This window comes from Rhododendron vialii, chromosome 13a (genome assembly GCF_030253575.1).
Source record: "Rhododendron vialii isolate Sample 1 chromosome 13a, ASM3025357v1".
NCBI classification, from domain to species: Eukaryota; Viridiplantae; Streptophyta; class Magnoliopsida; order Ericales; family Ericaceae; genus Rhododendron; species Rhododendron vialii.
Window position 1 is genome coordinate 21961888 of NC_080569.1, and position 23147 is coordinate 21985034.

The 23147-nt window shown below is 38.5% G+C and overlaps 3 protein-coding genes across 3 annotated transcripts; all 3 read left to right on the forward strand.

The window, feature by feature from the left end:
* The first annotated feature begins 229 nt into the window (after nt 1-229).
* On the forward strand, nt 230-1808 carry LOC131315240 (protein ALP1-like). The gene is made up of 3 exons (XM_058344382.1): nt 230-895; nt 995-1220; nt 1315-1808. The coding sequence occupies exons 1-3, from the start codon at nt 341-343 to the stop codon at nt 1800-1802; spliced, it is 1269 nt and encodes a 422-aa protein (XP_058200365.1). The 5' UTR covers nt 230-340; the 3' UTR covers nt 1803-1808.
* A 173-nt stretch (nt 1809-1981) lies between these two features.
* On the forward strand, nt 1982-3348 carry LOC131315241 (uncharacterized). The gene is made up of 2 exons (XM_058344383.1): nt 1982-2405; nt 2495-3348. The coding sequence occupies exons 1-2, from the start codon at nt 2055-2057 to the stop codon at nt 3158-3160; spliced, it is 1017 nt and encodes a 338-aa protein (XP_058200366.1). The 5' UTR covers nt 1982-2054; the 3' UTR covers nt 3161-3348.
* Nucleotides 3349-15531: 12183 nt separating this feature from the next.
* Nucleotides 15532-22597, forward strand: LOC131315246 (chromatin remodeling protein EBS-like). Its single transcript, XM_058344389.1, has 5 exons — nt 15532-16201; nt 16689-17031; nt 17127-17195; nt 18173-18311; nt 22275-22597. The coding sequence occupies exons 1-5, from the start codon at nt 16129-16131 to the stop codon at nt 22299-22301; spliced, it is 651 nt and encodes a 216-aa protein (XP_058200372.1). The 5' UTR covers nt 15532-16128; the 3' UTR covers nt 22302-22597.
* Nucleotides 22598-23147: the final 550 nt, after the last annotated feature.

Consider the following 23147-nt stretch of genomic DNA (forward strand, 5'->3'; position numbering starts at 1 on the left):
GCCTTCTCATCTTTTCTTGTACTACTAATTTCTGCAGCTTTCCAAAAAGGAATGTAAAAACTTTATAGTAGTATTACAACAAAGGAATAGTTGTTATGTTCATCTACTCTTCGTAATAGGATGGTGACTGTCCATATTTGGTATTAGGTGGGTACACAGTGTGAGGGATGTGTGACTATCCATATTTGGTTCTTGGATTTTTTTCCATTTATGAGTAGGTAGACGTGTGTCAAACCCATTCATATTTGGAGTTATGAATAACTAATTGTAGTTATGTAAAAATAGTTCAAAAGTTGAAATTTGGAGTTATGAATAAATAGTTGTAGTTCGTATTTAATTGATGAAACCCTTGTTAGCATTTTTTAGGATGCCAAGATTAAACATAAAACAAATCAGGAGAAGAGAAGAGCAAAAGGCAGTCATGGCATTACATGCCTTTATTACTAATGCAATGGCTATGTTTCGCCTCTACCTCTTTATCATGTCAACGTCGCGCCAGCAACCTTCTCGTCCCAAGTTGTCTCCGAATCCAAACTTTTACCAGACCCACGTAAATAATATCAACAGACTTGTAAGGGGTAATGACATCGACTGCCACGACCAGTTGAAGGTGAATAGGCATACTTTTTTAAGATTGTGCTGTTTAGTCCGAGGTGTTGGGTTACGGGACTCACGCAACGTATGTCTGGAGGAGAGGGTAGCAATATTCTTGTGGGTCCTCGGTCACCATACAAAGCAGAGGTGTACGAAATATGACTTTTGGAGATCTATCGAGACAGTAAGTAGGCATTTCAATGATGTACTCCTAGCTGTCTTGCGCCTTTACAACATGCTCCTGGTAACGCCTGAGCCTGTACCTCCTAACTACGAAGATAGTAGATGGAGTTGGTTTCAGGTACACTCGTGCTTTTACATTTTTGGTCTTCTTCCATTTTAAATATTCCCTCTACTTGGCCATATTTTGTTTTTTAATACTCTTCCCAAAATTTGTTAGAATTGTCTTGGGGCATTGGATGGAACTTACATGCCAGTTAATCCCCCAACTGCTGATAGGGCACGATATAGGTCAAGGAAGGGTGAGATTGCTACAAATGTTTTAGGTGTTTGTACGAGAGACCTTAAATTTGTCTATGTCTTGTCTGGTTGGGAAGGGTCGGCCACTGACTCTAGAATCCTTCAGAATGCCATTGAAAGACCCGAGGGTCTCATAGTTCCCCTTGGTATGTTCCATATCCTAAGTTAATGTTTCCCTTCGCTCTATTTCCAGTAGCTATCCATTTCCTAAGTTATTCTCTTAACTCTCATTGCTAACAGGACATTATTACCTTGTCGATGCTGGTTACACAAATGGGAATGGTTTTCTAGCACCATACCGTGGCCAACGGTATCACATTAACATTTGGAGGCAAGGTCATATGCCAGTGAGCAAAGAAGAGTACTTCAACATGAAGCACTCCGCTGCTAGGAATGTCATTGAGAGAAGCTTTGGGGTTCTTAAGATGCGGTTTGCAATTTTGAGATCAGCCTCCTATTACCCCATAAGGACTCAAACCCGTATTGTGACGGCATGTTGTCTTCTTCATAACCTAATTAAGAGAGAGATGCCTAATGATCCCATTGAACAAGAATACTCTGCGTGGGAACGAGATCACGTCAACGATGTCCCTGATGATGATCACATTGGTAATGTAGATTCTTCGAATGAATGGACTGCGGGGAGGGATGCGCTGGCTGCGGCCATGTATAACCATTGGTTAGCCAATGGTGGGGGACAAAACCCAAATATGTTGTATAACCATTAGTCTGTTAAATTTCTGATGACATTGTAATTCTAATGTTTGGAACATGTTTGTAATGTTTGTGTTTGAATAACTTGTAACGTAGCATTTCCTTTGTAACATTTGTGTTTGAATAACTTGGGACGTAGCATTTCCTTTGTATCATTTGACATTGAAAAACGTTTAACGTACCAATCTATTTCCCAATGTAATCCTTAATGTGTGAGGTCGTACTTTTACATTCGTATATTCAACTTAAACAATGTATTTGTAGCAATGGACAATGAAGTCGAAGAAGTGGAAGCACCTATAAAGGGAAAACGTAGGAATTGGAGGAATAAGAAGGAAGATGCACTAATCAAGTGCATTGTGAATGAGTTGGTGGGGGACAAGTGGAGAGCCGATAATGGCTTCAAATGTGGTTTCTTCAACCACGTGGAGAAAGAGTTGGAGAAGTTCCTACCGAGGACCGATCTTAAGGCTAACCCCCACATTGACTCGAAGGTGAAGTATTGGAAAGTAACGTGGGCAAAAATTGTTGACGTTACTAGCCTTAGCGGCTTCGGGTGGGATGATGTGAACAAACGCATCGTAGTGGAGAAAGACATATGGGACAACTATGAAAAGGTAACTTCCAAAATTTCAATTTGTACTTCCAATGCTTTAAGTCAATATTAAAGCATGAAAATTTGTACTAACATCCAACTTATATGTAGGCCTATCCTCAAAAGGCAAAGAACATCTATGGGAAGACCTTTTCGTACTTTGATGATTGGCAATTCATATTTGGAAAGGATAGAGCTACGGGGGTGGGAGCGGAGACTCCGGCTACAATGGGGCACGCAAATAATGTGAACCAAACTCTCCCAACTTTCAATGGTTGTTATATTCCTCAATTTAGTGAAGAGTATGGTTTATTCCAAAATGATACGACATTGTCTCCCGCAACTCCGACAACTCCCACAACTCCCACCACTCCCATACCTCCAACATTCACACCTCATAGCTCACTCCCCACGTCCACTCCTCAAACCTCAATGCCGCAACCCAATGCCGGAGGAACAAAGAGGAAGAGGACAAGAATGGGCGATGAGGAGTTGTCAATGCTTGCAAGCATGCAGAATTGGATGACCTTGAGCACGGGCTATATGGAGAAGATGGTCAATTCCTTCGGCTATGACAAAGAGCTATCCGCACGACGCACTCAAGTGCCAGACGAGCTGTCAAAGCTCGATATTACCTTGATGGAGAAGTTCAAGTTAAGTGCGGTGATTTGCCAAGAGGAGCAAAGGGTAGATAACTTTTACGACATCAAGCCCGAGGAGAGACAAGCATATGTGGAGGCCATCCTTAGTGGCATCATTTATGGTCCTATTTCGTAGTGTGCACGTGTGCCTTTTTGAAGTGGTTTAAGTACCATTATAAGCAGGATTGGTACTTAACCCACTTTTTTGAAGTGGCTGACAAACTCGTCGTATAGTATAGGCCATTCGTTTAATATGTAATGAAATTTGAAGTCATGCTAAACTTGTAGGAGGTAAACTATGAAGAATGGTGAATGATCATAGGTGTAGCCCTTGTATGTATTGTATTCGTACATTTGATGCACTTATTTGGTAGAATTTTTTTTTAAAAAAACCTAATTTTATATATAAAAAATATTTAATAATAATAATACTGAATTCATTAATTTGTTAGTACAAATAAATATTACGGCTAAAATTGTGAAAGAATAATTAAATTTGCAATTATAAATAAAACGTAATACATAATGACTTTAGGGACTGCACAAGGGCAAAATGGTCATTTGACAGTTTTTACATCATCCACCCTTCCTTATACCCCCTATTAATCCTTCATCCAAACGAAATACTATTTAATCCCCCTTCTCTAATACCTCATCCAAACAACCTACTATTTAATCCCCCCTCCATAAACATCACATCAATGTGAGCCCTCCCTTATTAACTAATACCCCCTACTATCTTATCCCCCCTTATTAACTAATACCCCCAATTCTTTACCCGCATCCAAACGGGCCGTAAGGTCTTAAGGTAGACATATGAAGTTAAACAACCAATCTCAAGAAATAATTTCAGAATCTGCAATTTCATCAACTTCAACTTAAAATTTGACTTTGCACAGAAATAACTAAGGTACAAACTCCACATACTTTTTAAGGTTTATGAATCTAGTTTCAAAATCACAAATCGGATCGCGATTTCATCGCTCGAGCTAAAAAATATGACCGTTTTCCTAACATGTGTCTGTGCAGTCAGCACAGTTCGAAACTGCGCGCTGCAAGGTCACGAATTTTTACAGAATTCAATACTTTGATTCTGATCCCAAACTTTTTACCATAGATAGAAGACTCATAGAGGAACTCTCAGTAAAAATCTCAAAATTTTTCGAGCTTAGGAACTGCCTCAAAAAAAATCCACAAAATCAGGGCAGATATAAAATTTCTACTCTGCAGATTTTCAGAAAATTACCTCTTGTTCTTCCTGCGATTTTCAACTCTTAAACCCATTCAAACTACTTCTAACTCACATCAAAACCTCACTAATCATGCTCAACCTCATAGATATAGAAGATCTACTCCAAGAACATCAATTTCATGCATCAAAACAAGTTTTAAACACTCAATCCAAGGGATTTCAAGTTAGGCTCTCAAGTTCCTTAAGAATTCAACCCTAAAACTCAAATTCTACTTAAATCAAAAATTAAAGCATGAATTCAAACCCTAAGATATGAAATTTAACATACAAATCATGGAATCAAGTAAAAGAAACATGTATTACCAAGTTAAATCTTCAATTCCAAGCCAAGCAAGATTTTTCCCCAATTTTTTTCTTTCTCTTCTTCTTCCTCTTTTCCACTGATTCGCTCTCTCACTCTATCTCTCTATGTTTTGATAAGAACAAAGAAAAAAACGTAGAGGCCCTGTTTTTGTTTTGCTAGGCTTAGGAAAAATTATTGAGTGTGTGTGTATGCTATTTACCAACTTATGTTCCAATTTCATTTAGCTAGCAAATTAAGCCCAATAACTCACATATTAAACCTAAAACACATCACATAATTAACTTAAAACATAATTAAAGACTATGGGTATTACACAGTCACTCCATTGGCCCCAACCCTAGTACCTCTAATGATATTGAGGTCTCTAGCTCTTTCCAGCAAGAGATTGAGAGCCTCCACTACAATATTGAAAAGAAAAGGAGATAACGGATCTTCTTGCCTTAGCCCTTTTTGAGTTTGGAACTCCTTAGAAGGTGACTCGTTAATCAGAACCGACATTGAAACTGTAGCACAACACTCCTTGATCCAACCACACCATTTTCTCCCAAATCCCACCTTTGTCATCATATCAAGAAGAAAGCCCCGATTTACACAGTCATAAGCCCTTTCGAAATCTATCTTGAGAATTAATCCCCCTTGAGTACCATATATGGTTCCAGCTATGAACGACCTCATTTGCAATTAGAACCCCATCCAGAATTTGCTTACCCCCAATAAAGGCAGCTTAAGACTCTCCAATAAGAGATGATAAGTGGCCTTTAATTAAGTCTATTGGCCAAGACTTTAGCCAGCAGTTTATACACCCAACCCACCATACTTATGGGCCTGTATTCTCTAAAAGATGTAGGACAGTCAACCTTGGGGATCAAGGCAACAAAAGTTGAGTTGATACATTTCAAGAGTTTACCATTAGCATGAAAATCATCAAAAAAATTGGAGTACCAGTTCCTTTAGAAAACCCCACCCCACCCCACCCCTCCTCTCCTTATTTCTTTTTTATTTTGAAGAACGGTGAGAAACTCATGCAATCTATGGTTAGTAGTGAACAATCTTGACCTAGATATCTATGCAATCTGTGGTTAGGCACGACCAATCTTGACCTGGATAAACTTGGCAAGCATTCAACCAACCAACTGGATCGGTTTGCAGGTTCTTCTACTTGTGATTGTGCCCTGCCTTTGCCATTGTAGAAATGAACTAACCTCTTCTTAGCCCATTGCCCATATTGGTGACTTCAAATCCTTCGTACCAGATTCTTTACGTAACCGTGTTTTGGTGCTTTTTTAGCTGTTAGATATATAACATGAAATTTTTAATGAAAAAAGAATATTTCGAGGAATTCAATGATCAAAAATGCCCCTAAGGCAATGGTATAGGTTATGTGATTGAGCTTGTCCTTTGTTTTTTTTTGGTAAACCAAAGATATTATAAACAACTAACGCAAACAAGTTCTGGGGAACTTGACCCCTATAGCATCATTACATAATTGTCCGAGAAAAAAAAATCGGAGCGTCGGAAAAAACAACAATATTACATAATTGTCTCGAGTTGTCTTTGATGGCCCCCTACAATGGCCTAGCCAATGAATGCCGAGCAATTATGAAAATGAGCAGGTGTACACACATCCTTTGTGAAGGAACAAAGTGGCGGATAAGCTGGCCAAGACGGGCGCCCAAAAGAAGATCAAATGGTTCAATGGTGATTTCTCTGGAGGAAGTAAAGGACCTCTTGGCAGCTGATTTTTTTTTTTTTTTTGGGTAATTAAGAATGAAAAGGTGGAGGATTAAGTGACTTGGCAGCTGATTTGGCCAGGGTTTTCTTATGACTTATGAGAGAGTGTAGTTGTTTTTACCCTTTCTAGTTCTAAAAAAGAAGAAGAAGAAGAAGAAAATCAAGAAGAAGTTGTCTTTTTAATGAAGACAACTTCTCGAAGTGGATTCCATGAATTTGTTACACATTTGGACAATGTGCGCGATTGGGCTTGTAACGACCCGGATTTTTGCCCTATTTTTTTTTTAATACAAATTTGAAATGTTAAAACTAATTCAATAATTAGTTAGATTTATTAATTAAATTACATTATTATGTGTATATTTGATATTACAAAAAAAAAAATCGTATTCGAAACATATTATACTTTAGAGATATACATTCATCCCTTATCCTTCGTATCTAAACGCTAATTAGAATTCTATTGAAACTATATCTCTCTCTCCTCCCGAATCCCACCACCTCTATACTTTTCCCCTATAAATACCTCTCTCCTCTCTCACAATACAACACTCCTAGTACTCTACAAAAACAAAAAAAGAAAAAGAAAAGAGGGATCACACCCTTTCGATTTTCATCCATATCACGTCCCTCTATTCACGGCCTGTTTCCTTGTTGCTGTCGTTTTTAGGCCTAAGTTTCTTCACGAAAGTTGTAGAGGGCGTCGAGAGCTTCAATTTCGACCCAAGAATCGCCCAAAACGGTCAAGAATTGATAGAGTTATCGCCATTCAAAGTTAGGTAAAATTCTCGGATTCTGATTTCCAGGCAGATTTAGCGATCCTTCTAAACTTCCATTTTTCTACTACTTAGAGTGGTTTTCGGGCTTAGACTTCTTCATGAAAGTCGTAGAGCGTTTCAAGATCTTCGCGAGAGACACAAGAATCATCCAAAACGGCAGATGTTTGGTCAAGTTATTCCAGCCCTAAATTGCTGCTAGAATATCAATCTTTCGCCACCAAATGAAAACCCACCGGACTCCACCGAATCGCCTTATCCAGATTAAAGGTATTATAATCATTCTCCTACCTCTCCCTAAGTATATTAATGTACTAAGAGGTTAGTTTTTATTATTAGAATCGCAAAGATTCGAAATTGAAATTGAACGAACAAAATCCAGATTTTTTCGAGAAGACACTGCTCTGTTATTAACCGTGATTGCTAATCACGTTTTTTGAACTGTTCACCAGTTGGAAGTTTTAAAACAAATGGCACAACAATTATAGTTATCCCCCTGGACTTCTTGAATTTATAATTTTGGCCCCAAGAGATTTGTTCAGGTGGTTTTAACTTACGTGTTATATATGAACGATAATGAAAATAATTGAGTTGCCTTGGTTTAGTGTTAATTGAATATGATTCTTATAATAAATAAATAGAATGATGAAGGATTACTAATTAAATTATTTGTTTGATAAAATTTCTCATTTATTTAATAAATTAAGGGCATTGGCCCAATCATAAAACTCTACGTGGTTTACTTACTCGCACAGTATCAATTGCTATGTTTGCTTTCCCATTAAAATATATCATGTTTACTGATTATGTTATTATGGATTTACGATTGTTGTATTGTTGGGTCGGACTTAGATTCGTTTGGTGATTTCAATGAGAAATTATGTAGACGTTGTTATGGTTAATGAAAAAGGAAAAATAGATGAAAGTTGTGGGCTTAGCAGGACCTCAAGGGTAGCCTAGCAGGACCTCAAGTATTGAGGGTAGCCTGGCAGGACCTTGAGGGTAGCCTGAAAGACCCGGTGTTGCTAGGGTGGCCAAGCAGGACCTCAGGTATTGAGGATAGCCTAGCAGGACCTTGGGGGCAGCCTGATGGACCTAGAATTGTGAGGGTGGCCAAGCAGGACCTCAGGGGTAGCCTGACAGGACCTCAGGTATTGAGAGTAGCCTAGCAGGACCTTGAGGGCAGCCTGATGGACCTGAATTGAGTGGATAGTCTATTAATACCTCGTGATATTGAAGGTAGCAGGACATTTAAAATATGAGTTCGTAAGACGATGGATACTATGGTGCAGGTATAATTATGAAATGTGAGATTCAAAAGAAGGTAATTTAAAGGCTTGCTAATAGATTTACTTATTTAATTAATGCTGGTCGTTCTATTATTTCCATATGAATTGTGATAAGACTGCTTAGCTGTAAAGTAAGGGATTGGTAGGGTTAGGATTATTCTACTGAGTGAATTATCACTCACGAATACGTTTGTATCCTGGTAACTCGGTTGCTTCGGCGATCAATTTGCCAGAGTATGCAGGATTCAATGGTGGAGCAGTTTGACACAGGAAGAATATTAGGGGCGGAGACTGAGTATGCTTGGGATCTATATCAAGACTAGAGTCGCTCTGAAGTTATTTCAATAAATTGCCAGATTTTATTAAGGTTAAATAAATATTTTTTTTTGAGTCAGTATCTTCCATGAGAAGTCGGCTCAATACTTGTCAGACCAATGTTTACCTTTGAATAAAAGTTTTGTATTTTCAATTTGAGTTGAAATAAAGAAATCCCTATGTTGATACTTCCATGTTTATTTGGTTGACTAAAGAAATCTTTTCCGAAAAATAATAATTTATGCTGCCGATATTCGTTTAAAATATCGGGGCGTTACAAATGGTATCAAAGCCTAGGTTCAACTCTTGGCCTTGGGTAGATGGCGTAGATCACTTCCAAGAACGTAAACTTGAGTTACTAATTGAAGTTGTTACCTATTTTAAGTCTAAACTACAAGTACAATTCAAGTTGTCTCTTGACCTAGATTTCGGGAGAGTACCGTGAGAAAACATAGGCTTTACTTGTTTGACTAGCAGCTAGGCTAATTGTAAATGGTATGTGTCCAGTCTATATGACGTTCCCTGTATTGATGTGACTTGTTTGTTATTATTTATTTAATATTCCAAAAAAAATGGGAGAAAAAGGGTGATATTTCATTATTATGAATGGTTAAAAATATGTATGCATAATAGTAATATTACTTATTCTTATAACTTCAAAATCTTTGTCTCGAAATTGATTTGTTAACATGATAATTAGAAACCCTCGAAACCCTAAACCTAACTTCGTGGGAGTAGTCGTTATAAGATTGGTACAAAAGGGTCAACGACGTCATTCTCTACCGTCATTTAGTCGACCTCAGTAGCAAGGACAATACGTGTAGCCCTGATGCCAATGACAACGTTGCCAACGTCAACAAGAATGCTTGCGCGAGTCCTTAGGTCATGCCAACGTTAACCCTCGTACAATATACTCCTGAAATCAACAAAACCATTCAGCTACTACTAGCGATCGCCAACACGGCTTATCGACACCCCTAACTCAAATTTATAAACTTTAGATGGAAGAGACGAGAAACAGTTCACACGAAAACAACAACCAGAATAATGGACAAAACGATGGACAAACCGGAGGCCCACAGCCGAACTGACAAATTGGAGTACAAGACCTGTTTCAACTCATGCAAACATTTATTACCGCCGCCACCGCCAATCCTTAACATCAACAACAGGCCACATGTGTACCACGAGGCCCTTTGACTAGGAGTTAGGCGTTGAACGAATTTTGTAAACGTCGCCCACCGCACTTTCGAGGCGAACCGAACCCTGCTACTGCAGAATCCTGGTTGGAAGAAATCAAGAAGATCCATGAAGTTCTAGACATCCGCGAAGATGACAATCGCATTGCGCTAGCCACCTACCAAATGCAAGGAGAAACGCAACATTGGTGGAAGCTAATGAAGAGTACACATGCTACAGAGACAATGACTTGGGAGAGGTTTGAAGAAATCTTTCTCGACAAGTACCCTAATCAAACAGGCAATGGTTCAAGAGTTCATGAACCTTAAACAGGGTGAAATGACAGTCTCTCAGTATGCTGTGCGATTCGAGGAGCTGTCTCGTCACGCCACAACTATCATACCAACAGACGATGACAAAGCGAGGAAGTTTGAATGGGGACTCAATGAGACACGCTGAGCAGTAGTAGCGCAGACACTCCCTACCTATTCACAGGTGGTGCAATGTGCGCTTAAGATGGAAAGAGAAAGTTTAGATTTTAAGACAAGGCGTGAGCAGAATAAAGCAATACCTGCAGCAGGAGGACCGATCCGCAACAACAATAAGGGGCTCGTCACACCTAAACCCTACACTCAAAACAACCAACTCCCACAACAAACCAACCAACATTGAAAGAGCTCAAATCAAGACAAAGGCAAGAATCATGACCAGGGAGGCAGATGCTACCACTGCAATCAGGAAGGCCATTTCAAGTTTGCCTGTCCTCAACTGAATGAATTTGGAAGTTTCAGAAATGGGGGACAACAGGCACCAGCAAAATCAATCGATTTTGGAAATCAACAAGGAGGTCAGAATCAGTCACGAACTGGATGGAATCAGCAACTGCAACCACCTCACCAAAATCAACATTTTGAGAAAAGAAATGGTTCGGCAAAGCCAAATCAATCATCTGGAGGCAGGATCTTCGCACTTCAAAGAGATTACGAAGAATATGATCCTATGATGATCCGAGGTAATCTTATAATTGTTCAACGCATATATTTAAGCATTATACAATTTGGAGCATCGCACTCTTTTATGTCTGCTCATGTGTTAAATCACTGGGACTAGAAACAGAACCCTTAGGAACTATGAATGGAACCTCAGCATTAGGGGCAGGATCTCTGTAAGTCTTATATGACAAGTTTGCGTAATAGAAGTCCCCAATCTATATTTGACCTGTGACCTTCAAGTCAAAGAAAGGGTCAATTGCAAATATCAATTTGGGAATGAACTGACTACTTGCTCGCTCTGCTGTCATAGAACGCTATCGAAAAATAGTGACAGCTTACTCTTCAGACATAACGTGTCCTAAATTTAAGGGGGATAGACGGATTCATCATCAATGGCGACTCGGTGTCCGACATGAAACTACAAGCTGTTAGGATAGCTACAAAGTCTCTTTCCAATCAATCAGGAGAAGAATCAATCAGAATGCAACTGATGTCAACTACTCAAGCGTAATGGAGCAAACGCCATAATTTTGAGGACGAAACTGATTTAAGGGAGATAGGTTGTAACGACCCGGATTTTTGCCCTATTTTTTTTAATACAAATTTGAAATGTTAAAACTAATTCAATAATTAGTTAGATTTATTAATTAAATTACATTATTATGTGTATATTTGATATTACAAAAAAAAATCGTATTCGAAACATATTATACTTTAGAGATATACATTCATCCCTTATCCTTCGTATCTAAACGCTAATTAGAATTCTATTGAAACTATATATCTCTCTCCTCCTGAATTTCACCACCTCTATACTTCTCCTCTATAAATACCTCTCTCCTCTCTCACAATACAACACTCCTAGTCCTCTACAAAAACAAAAAAAGAAAAAGAAAAGAGGGATCACACCCTTTCGATTTTCGTCCATATCACGTCCCTCTATTCACGGCCTGTTTCCTCGCTGCTGTCATTTTTAGGCCTAAGTTTCTTCACGAAAGTTGTAGAGGGCGTCGAGAGCTTCAATTTCGACCCAAGAATCGCCCAAAACGGTAGAGAATTGATAGAGTTATCGCCATTCAAAGTTAGGTAAAATTCTCGGATTCTGATTTCCAGGCAGATTTAGCGATCCTTCTAAACTTCCATTTTTCTACTACTTAGAGTGGTTTTTGGGCTTAGACTTCTTCATGAAAGTCGTAGAGCGTTTCAAGATCTTCGCGAGAGACACAAGAATCATCCAAAACGGCAGATGTTTGGTCAAGTTATTCCAGCCCTAAGTTGCTGCTAGAATATCAATCTTTCGCCACCAAACGAAAACCCACCGGACTCCACCGAATCGCCTTATCCGGATTAAAGGTATTATAATCATTCTCCTACCTCTCCCTAAGTATATTAATGTACTAAGAGGTTAGTTTTTATTATTAGAATCGAAAAGATTCGAAATTGAAATTGAACGAACGAAACCCAGATTTTTTCGAGAAGACACTGCTCTGTTATTAACCGTGATTGCTAATCACGTTTTTTGAACTGTTCACCAGTTAGAAGTTTTAAAACAAATGGCACAACAATTATAGTTATCCCCCTGGACTTCTTGAATTTATAATTGTGGCCCCGAGAGATGTGTTCAGGTGGTTTTAACTTACGTGTTATATATGAACGATAATGAAAATAATTGAGTTGCCTTGGTTTAGTGTTAATTGAATATGATTCTTATAATAAATAAATAGAATGATGAAGGATTACTAATTAAATTATTTGTTTGATAAAATTTCTCATTTATTTAATAAATTAAGGGCATTGGCCCAATCATAAAACTCTACGTGGTTTTCTTACTCGCACAGTATCAATTGCTATGTTTGCTTTCCCATTAAAATATATCATGTTTACTGATTATGTTATTATGGATTTACGATTGTTGTATTGTTGGGTCGGACTTAGATTCGTTTGGTGATTTCAATGAGAAATTATGTAAACGTTGTTATGGTTAATGAAAAAGGAAAAATAGATGAAAGTTGTGGGCTTAGCAGGACCTCAAGGGTAGCCTAGCAGGACCTCAAGTATTGAGGGTAGCCTGGCAGGACCTTGAGGGTAGCCTGAAAGACCCGGTGTTGCTAGGGTGGCCAAGCAGGACCTCAGGGGTAGCCTGGCAGGACCTCAGGTATTGAGGATAGCCTAGCAGGACCTTGAGGGCAGCCTGATGGACCTAGAATTGTGAGGGTGGCCAAGCAGGACCTCAGGGGTAGCCTAGCAGGACCTTGAGGGCAGCCTGATGGACCTGAATTGACTGGATAGTCTACTAATACCTCGTGATATTGAAGGTAGCAGGACATTTAAAATATGAGTTCGTAAGACGATGGATACTATGGTGCAGGTATAATTATGAAATGTGAGATTCAAAAGAAGGTAATTTAAAGGCTTGCTAATAGATTTACTTATTTAATTAATGCTGGTCGTTCTATTATTTCCATATGAATTGTGATAAGACTGCTTAGCTGTAAAGTAAGAGGTTGGTAGGGTTAGGATTATTCTATTGAGTGAATTATCACTCACGGATACGTTTGTATCCTGGTAAATCGGTTGCTTCGGCGATCAATTTGCCAGAGTATGTAGGATTCAATGGTGGAGCAGTTTGACACAGGAAGAATACTAGAGGCGGAGACTGAGTATGCTTGGGATCTGTATCAAGACTAAAGTCGCTCTGAAGTTATTTCAATAAATTGCCAGATTTTATTAAGGTTAAATAAAAAAAAAATTTTGAGTCAGTATTTTCCATGAGAAATCGGCTCAATACTTGTCAGACCAATGTTTACCTTTGAATAAAAGTTTTGTATTTTCAATTTGAGTTGAAATAAAGAAATTCCTATGTTGATACTTTCGTGTTTATTTGGTTGACTAAAGAAATCTTTTCCGAAAAATAATAATATATGTTGCCGATATTCGTTTAAAATATCGGGGCGTTACAGGGCTTGATTCAAGTAACTCACGAAGTGGATTCCATGAAGCTTACATGGATGACCTAAACCAATCATCTCATAACTCATGCTGAGGACAATAGTGAAGTTTCCTCATAACCAAGATACGTACCCATCTTGCCTTTTGTAGATAATTAGACTTGGATTCCTCTATATATTTATTGTACTTCTCACTCACGCTATGTCATATCGAATGAGTGTTCCTAAACTACTCCTATATAAGATCTCTTTAGTATTTTTAGTGTTTCACAAAAAAAAAAAGGATCCACTTCTTGTAATCTTAAAGCCTATATGGTAAACTCACATTTTTTGCTCTGTTCGCTCAGTATTTTTCGAAACGTTCTAAAAGTCCAGCATTATCAACAACCATTTGCTTTTAGTGATGAATGCTGAATAGATAGTTAACCAAGTTGATATAACTAGATCATTGTTGTATTGAAAATTAAATAGTATATACAACTGAAATGATTTTATTTTATAAAAATGTTAAATGTACAACCATCCGAATACAATACCAAACACATATACATGGGTCCCGGTGTTAAATGTGCGTGAAACCCATGTGTATGTGAAGAGTTAGGTTGTGTTTGGTGTTGTTTTATGTTCGGATGGATGTGCACCTAACATCTCTCTTTATTTTATCACCAACATTTTGTAGTGCACTGTAGTAGTAGATGGGATCCGGTGAATGAAGATGGGCTTTGTAGTGGGCTGTTAAGGCCCAAAAATAATGTGGAAACAGCCCAAAATCCCAATTTTTCTACGCCCATAATCTGGTTGAAGAACCGAAAATCCTAAACACATCGACGGTGCACGTTGCAGTACGCACGGCCTATTTCGGATTCCACGCGGGTAATCTAGGCCTTTCATAATTTTAAAAAAAAATTGAAAGTTTGGATCAAACTCCTGTACATATTCAATTAAGTTGATTTTTTATGAACTCACTTGAATTTTTTTCTTTAAATTATTGAATGACTCAAGTTATTTGTTTGGATCCAAAGTAGACCCCACATACCAGTGTGCACACCTTCGGTGTCCATGGCAATATTCTTTAAGAACTGGTATTTAGCGACTACAGAAATTTTACCCGCACTGAGACAGACCTGCTTAAAATTCATGATTTGAACCAATTATCTTCGGCGCGAGTCCGTGGAGGTTAGGTTGGCTTGGCAGGTTGGCAGATTTCAATAAGTAGTACTATAATTATACACAAATATTTGCACACTCACTAATAATATAAGGGTGTTTAGTGTGTGTGGGCCCACCACTATTGTTAGTGAGGGTGTAAGTGGTTGTGTACTTGTGTGTGGGTAGGGCTACAAACAAGCCGATCTTACCTCGTTTACTAAACGAACTAAAAACTTGAGCTCGAGCTTTAATAGGCCGAGATTAGTCATTTACTAAATGAGCGTAATCGAGCCGAGCCTTTCTTAGCGAGCCAAGCTTTTTTTGAACAAACCAAGCTCCACCCAGCTCATTTACTAAATGGGCCAAAAATTTGAACTCGATCTCGGCTCGTTTACTAAACAAAACAAGCGATAATGAGCTGAGCCAAGCCGAGTTCGCAAGCTGCTCGATTCATTTGCAATCTTAAATATGTTAAACGAAACAAGTTGAGTTAAGCCGAGCTCGCGAGCGGCTCGATTCATTTGCTAGCCCCGTGCGGTGGTAGCATTGTTTGGGCGGATTTTTTACACACTGCCATTCGGCGTAATAGCTCCTCCTGTAATCTTTCCAGACAATCTCCGTTTTCTCCTAGTCAACGTAGACAGCCAGCCATGAGCCATGGGATTTCTCTCTCTGTTAAAACGAAAGAAAAAGACAGCTGCGCTTACGATACGAGTGGTGTCCAGAAAGATTACAGGAAAATCTAATGAGAGTCTACGAAGAAATGGGTTACCGTAATCATGCATCGTAACAAACTTCCACACCGGCCCTGACTGACCCAGAGTTGTTTCCACAAATCACCTTTCATTAATTGTTCTTCAATTAGCTGTGGATTAGTAGTCGTAGTACAATTTGTAACCCCCTACAGTAAGTTGAAGCCTATTCCGTTCTCTCCTCCCAAAATCTAGGGTTTATAAAACAACAACAACTAAAACAACAACCACCCCATTTCCGCTTCTAAACGATGGGACTAGACTACCCTCGAGAACCACCGAGCCATCCCCCGCAATGCGCATAGGGTTTCGATTCCGCCGTTGAAATACTCTCCGCAACCGATAAATGTGCGTGTAGCTCTCTCTCTTTATCTGTATCCGTGTACAAGGCTCACTTTTCGCACCTGACCGCACGCGATGGCCAAAATCAGACCAGGCAAACGGGACTTGGACTCTTACACCATCAGAGGCACCAACAAAGTCGTCAGAGGTAATAAATACATATACTTATGTACGAACACCCGTTTTCGGGGAAGCATTTCTGTAGTTGCGTACAATTTGAGTGATTAATTGCTGTTTTTGCTAATGGGTCGAGGTCTAGGGGTGTAAATATTTTTTGACAGGTACGATCATGCTCGTTTGGGTTTTTTCTTTTCTTTTGATGTTTTTGTTTTGCATTTGAAGCTGCGGATTTCCCATTTGTGTCTATATTTTCAGTTTCTTATTGTTGTTCTTCCTAATGTTCCGTGTGCATGTTCACTTTCTTGCCATAGTGCGTGTGTGTGTGTGTCATTTTGCGGATTTAAAACTACGGATTTTGTATTTCTGTTGGATATATTTGGAGTGATTTATTGACTAGTGTTGATTTTGCTGGAGGGTTCGAGCATGTGTACGTGTTGGTAGATGTATGAGCATGCTGATTTTGGTGTTCTTGTGTAAATAAACTAATTTTAATGTTTTGGCCGTGGGATTTGAAGCTGGGGATTGTGTGTTGATGCGACCATCAGACAACAATACACCCCCATACGTTGCGCTTGTGGAGAAGATTGAGGCCGATAATCGGAACAACATCAAGGTTAGAGTGAGGTGGTACTACAGGCCGGAGGAGTCGATGGGAGGGCGGAGACAGTTCCATGGCTCAAAAGAGCTGTTCTTGTCGGACCACTGTGATGTTCAAAGTGCTCACACCATTGAAGGCAAGTGCATTGTTCATTCCTTCAAGAACTACACTAAGCTTGAAAATGTTGGGGCTGAAGATTACTACTGTCGATTTGAGTACAAAGCCGCCACGGGTGCGTTCATGCCTGACCGTGTTGCAGTGTGAGTGCCTCCTGATTCTGTTTGTTTGGTGATTTAGTTTTTCTTCAAGCATTTATTTTTGGTTAAGGGCTGTTATTTGGTGTTCTTTTTTGAAGGTACTGCAAATGTGAAATGCCATATAATCCGGATGATTTGATGGTTCAGTGTGAGTTATGCAAGGACTGGTATGTGAGCTGCAATAGTGGCTGTTGTGCTTTGCGTTGTTGGTGCATTGGTAGTGAAATGATATTACAATTCTGTCAAAATCTAAAATTTCCATCAACTTTCATTGGTCACAAAATAATGCAGGAAGGGGACATAAAATGAAATGTTTAGCATTGTTTTAGCTTGAAAGATGGGAAAATCTGACCAACATAGTCATGGTAAAAGAAATTGTCTTGAGTACCATCCGAACTTCTTCCTGTTCATTTTTTTTTGGTGTGGGTTTAATGTGCCTGCATTATTACCAAGGGAGGTTTTACTAGCTGCATTTATGTCCTTGTTTTATGAATAATTAAACAAGATATTCATATTTTGTAACCAGTTTTCTGTTTCTTCCTTTTCTCATCAAGTAAATGGAGGTAAATAGAAGGTGTTTGATGTATCCTGCTTATTTATGTGTAAATAGTGAAGAGATAAAATGTAGATCTGAAGAACATGAATATTGAGTTCATCACTTAGGATTGCCAAAATTGATCTGTTGACGTGGGCCGTTTTTATGAGCAGCTCATGAAGATAAAAAAGCAGATTAAGAATCTACATGACCAAACCAAACCAAACCGAGCCTTAAGTCTCAATTAATTGGACTCGACCACATGAATCTGTTTTGTCCCTTGAGCTTTGTCAAGGTCATGGTGTTCCGTGATAATTTGAACTAGTCTTCCTTTTGGCTTCTTAGCCATCTCCATCATAAGCTCGTCCATTTGTTTTCTTGTACATATTCACTTTCACTCTATCTACTTGTCTAGTGTTATCCTCATTTGTTATGGTAATTGTTTACATATTCGCTGTTTGGATTTATTATGCCAGCGCTAGTATAATCATTTTGCGAAAGAACTAGTGTACGGCTGGTGAACTTGTTCTGTTTTGGGTAAGATTTATGCTTGTGGGATTGATCATTTATGTTTGTGGTGCATCTTTTGTATGATATGGTTTCTTGTAGGTATCATCCTAGTTGTGTGAACATGACCATTGAAGAAGCAAAAGTGTTAGACAAGTTCCTGTGTTCTGATTGTAAGCCTGAGAATGATATGAAGAAATCTCAGAATACAGTTACCACCTCTTCACTGACTAATGGCAAGGTGAGCCTACTTCTTCCCCAATTTAACTTATTTAAGGTTTATAATATCCCATCTTTGTTTGTCTCGCATTGCCCATTTTTTGTGTTATCTTTCTTTCTGGATGGTATTGCATAGTTGATGCTTAGTGACATCAAGAAATTTTCTGTTGTTGAGAATGTGGTGGTAGATATGCAAAAGATGTGTAGAGTCTTTCTAGCGTTGTTTATTCATGAAGAAGTGCTTGTTGAACTGCCACCTTTATAGTCGCTGGCAGTCCAACAAGACATGAGAATCAACATGGTGAGCCATTTCAAGAAGGAATTTTCTGGTTACTGATGTCATATCTTCGTAAATGGAAATCAAGAGATATTGGATGTGTCCTAAAGTCGGATATGACTATGAAAACATGTCCCAAATGCTTATTTTTATTGTAACTCTACGTTATTGTAGATTATGAATTACAAAATCCATCTCCACCTGCTTTAGGTTCTCACACATGCTTGAGATCAAGTGGGATTCAGAAAAAGAACTGAAACTTATGTTTTCCAGCCATGTGTGAGATTAGAAATGTTTCTTTTCTAACTATTGTGAGCTTCTTCTTGTTCATGCATTATAAAATTTGTGTGTCCCAGTGTCAAAAGTGGCTTCTGGTGTCAGACACATATCCCACACCCCCAACTGATCATTGAGTGTCCGATACAGGTAGTTACATGCATTAAGAAGAGAGTCCATATAACATCAGATTATACTGCTGATAAGTTGATTTCCCTTGTGACCAGGACTTTTTTTTGTTTTTGTTTGGGCATTTTCCTTGTCTTGCACTTTGGATAACGTGGGCAATCAATCTATTAAGGGACAAAAAGGCAAAAAAAATTATGATGTCGTTATGTTTTTTTTTTTTTGTTTTCATTTCTTTAGACATAATATCAGTTTCACATACATAGCGCATGTTTTTCCTTTATGTCATCGGGGGATGTGCTTGTGTCCTTTGCAATCAAGGCTTAATTTTGTTCCATAAAAAATAAAAGAGCATGATCTAAGAAGCATGGACACGTCTCCGGGCTCTCTACATCCGTATCGCAAACGTTTTGGACACTGAACACGTTTGGACACGTTCTTGACACATGTCTGACACTTGGAAATATGTGTTCAAGTATTTAATTGTTCTTTTGTGAGTTGGATACATTTTGGACACCTACAAGATACGATTTGGTTAGAAATGTAATTTTTAAAACTTGGAATGGGGTAAAAAATGTAATGTTTGAAATCTGAACCAAATTAGAAACTAATATTAGATAACTTAAGGATGCAAACACAATATGCTGGTCTCAGATTTTTGGTTGGATGTTTTTTATTTTTAATTTGAAAACAGTGGTTATTTGTATAATATATGAATCATATATGTATACATATGTAAATATTATTTATGTACTTTAAGTATTCCCCAACGTGTCTGTGTCCTAGTTTTTGAAAAAATCATGTGTTAGCATATTCATGTCGTGCATGTGTCCCGTATCCGTATGCGTGCTACTTACGGTGTGAATGTGTGATCATGTGTGATACATGACTCGCATCTAGAGATGTAAACAAAGGATCCCAAATCCAATTATATGGTCACAATGAAACAAAGTTCAATTCACAAACAAGGGCAAAACAATCTAGAGAGTCTTTTCGAAAAGTCTCCGAAACTCGGATACCATGCTAAAGCAACAGAATATGGAATGGAGTACCATATATTTCTTGGGAGCACATACACAAATGGAATTCGTTTATTGTACAGCCCAAAATGGATTTAATCGAAATCTTCCCCTGGACTACTTTTCTTTTCTAGATTCAACTATCTTCTTTTCTGGCTTTGATTTTGTGTAACCTCAATTACTAATTTGAATTTGTAAAATAAATTTCATTCAAATTGCATACTGAGCTTTTGATATATTTGTCCCAGTACTAATAATCTAAGGAAGAAAGCTAAAGATCAACCAAGGACTTCACCCCTCTTAGTGAGGGAATGCAGAATTTTTTCCTTCCTATTTTCCATTTATTTTACGAGTTTAGTCGAAACCCAAAATTCAACTCAAAATTAGTTGGCTATGAGTGGAGAGAGACTGCGTCGTTGATCTTCAACCATATGGTCCAGACTCTTTCTTCTCGACTTCGAGTTTTATTTTAAGGAAGAGTTTCGGCGGGGATGAGGACATGGTTTGTGTATGCAGTTACCCAGCCACCTCTTTGGTTAGAGTTTGGGTGTCCATACTGGCAGAGGCGATGCCAAAGGGTTGGGTGTGGGGTCGGCTGACCCCATGCCAAAGTTAGTAATCAATGCTATTATGGTCCAAATTTTGGATTGGTCTTTGCTTGACACCATGAAACCCCTTCTTTGACCCCAAGCATGAAATGGGAGCACTGAATATTTTCTGTGATAGCCAATCCAAACATCTAACATTTCCTAGCTCTTGTGTATATATTTTGGAAAAGAATAACATCTACTTCTTACATCTTCCTCTCTTTGGCGACTTCAAACTCTTAAAAGTTTCAGTATAGATTAGGAGTCCATTATTTCTTGTCCTTCAGTGAAAAAATTACACATAAAGTTTCACTAAAAAACAATAAATGGAGTGCATTCATCCAAAAAGGGAGTGTAAAAATCATTTCTCATTAACAACTAGGGTTTTATGTTGTCATAGGAAATTTTTTATCTGGGGCATTCTTAACCTTTTTATGCTAAGCTAGTCCAGATAGTAAGGGTATTGGGATATTGTTGATATATTAGTTTTGTTGATTAACATCTTTTTTCTATGGAGACAATGTAAAATTTGTCTTCCTATTTAATAAGAAGAATTTAAATTTTCTAATGACCCCATTGACAAAAATTCCTAGTCGCCACTGCATACTGGTAAGTGAAGTGACGTAAAAAAAGGGTGTATTTGCCATTCTGCACTGCAATTTCACTTGGCTTTGTTACTTTTTCATGCCAAATCTGAAAAAGGGTGGTGCAAAATGGTTTTCACCAATTTGGACGGGATCTGTAATGGCAGCAGGGAGGTGAGGTGCAAATAAATCAAGATCCCGTGATGGTATAATTGGCTATTTAGAATTTCAAGGGGGCTCCAAACCACAAGGGCTTAATTGAAATAGGCGAGAAGTTTATTCTTCGTCCTCCTGGTTACTGTATGCTACTCAGATGAGCTGTTTAAGTGTTTAGCAGATACTTCCAGGCTATAATTACGGAAAACTAACTAATCAAGCTTTAGTGCTCGACTGCTTGTTGTTGGACCCCTACCCACAGTTCCGATATTATGTTGCCGGTGCTTGTGGTGCAACTGAACAAAAGTTTTGGGATGTATGCTTGTTTTTTTCTGTAGAAGTTACTTTGTAAGACGCTTAAAGTTAGCAAAACCTTTCTTGCTCATGCAAAGCTGGCAAGAATTGCTTATGTGTTGGGGAAATTTTTGGTGATGAATTGGTATGTTGACTAAGAAGATGGAAATGCAAACTTGCATTGCAGGACTTTGTTGCATAAAAATGGTGCCATGAAAATTTGTGGTGCTTTGCCAGCCTTGCAATTCTTTTCTGAATTGACCTTTTTGCGAAGTGTCTACTACTTTAACCTGGAGGCTCACTAACAAAACAAAGTGAAGTCTCCAACGTAGAATTCTTTTGGTTTTTTATTTATGTTATTGCACCTGAGCAAATTCATTTTTAGGATGCCAGTCATTTTCAATGTCCAGTGTCTGCCAATCTGGGCTGACCTCTCAACCTTAGCCACCATTTTTTTCTCCTAAAAATCCTCCTTATCTCACAAATTTCCAAGTGTACCAAATCATGCACCTTAACATTCAACAGACGGCCCTTTCATTAGAATTCATATGGATATCAGGATTCTGCAAACCTTTATTATATGCGTAAGAATCTTTTGCGCTAAAGATGACTGATGCATCTATGCTGCGGTAAGATCGGTAACCCTGGTTTTTGTTCATTTCATAGGTAGAGTCCAAGCGCCGGAAGAAGTGAGTGCATTTGAAGGACGGATCATGACCTGCGAAGAGCCATGAGTGTTATAGCAGTGGTTATTGTTGGTGTTGTACAGTGCAGATAACTATGTTGGTGCTCTTCTTAGACTAACGATTGTAGTAGCTTGTTGTCTCTTACCAAGTTGTGTGTGCTAGATTTAAGATATGGTTGTATCACTCTCTGTGCAGAAAGGTGATTAAGTAGCTAAATGTATGATCCAGAGTCCAGCGTGCTGATTTTGTGCCTCTGGTGCTACTATGGGAGTTAATTAAAATCTCACTATCAACTTGGAACCATTTGATGGTTGTATGTGGTGGTCGGCTTCATTTTTCTTTTCTTCTTTTGTGATAACTAGGTGTTGGGGACAGTTTATGTGCACCTCGACTAATCCCAGTTTTGAAGTTCATGACTGGTAAACCTTCAGTGGTTGGCTTCGTATTTAAGGCAGCAATGCAGCTTTCTTGTCCACCATCTCTTGGTGGGCCTTTTCTCAGGGCCATTTGCCGACCAGAAGAGATGATATGTCTATATACAGAAGGGTAACATGGACATGGGGTGTGTGTGTATGGTATCGACACACGGGTATAGCAGGAAATACTTCATCCGTCCCAATGTTAGACCTTTTTGGGTTAGCGTGTCATTTTAAATTGCCTATATCTTTCAATGTAAATGTTAAAAGATACAATATGGATCTTAATTGGTTTTATTAAACTGAGTTTTCAAAATCACATAAAAATTTATCAATTGAAAGATATAAGTAATTTAAAATGGCACACAGTTCCAAAAAGATCAACATTTTGGGACAGGTGGAGTATCATTGAATGACTAGTTCAGATTAATTGATCA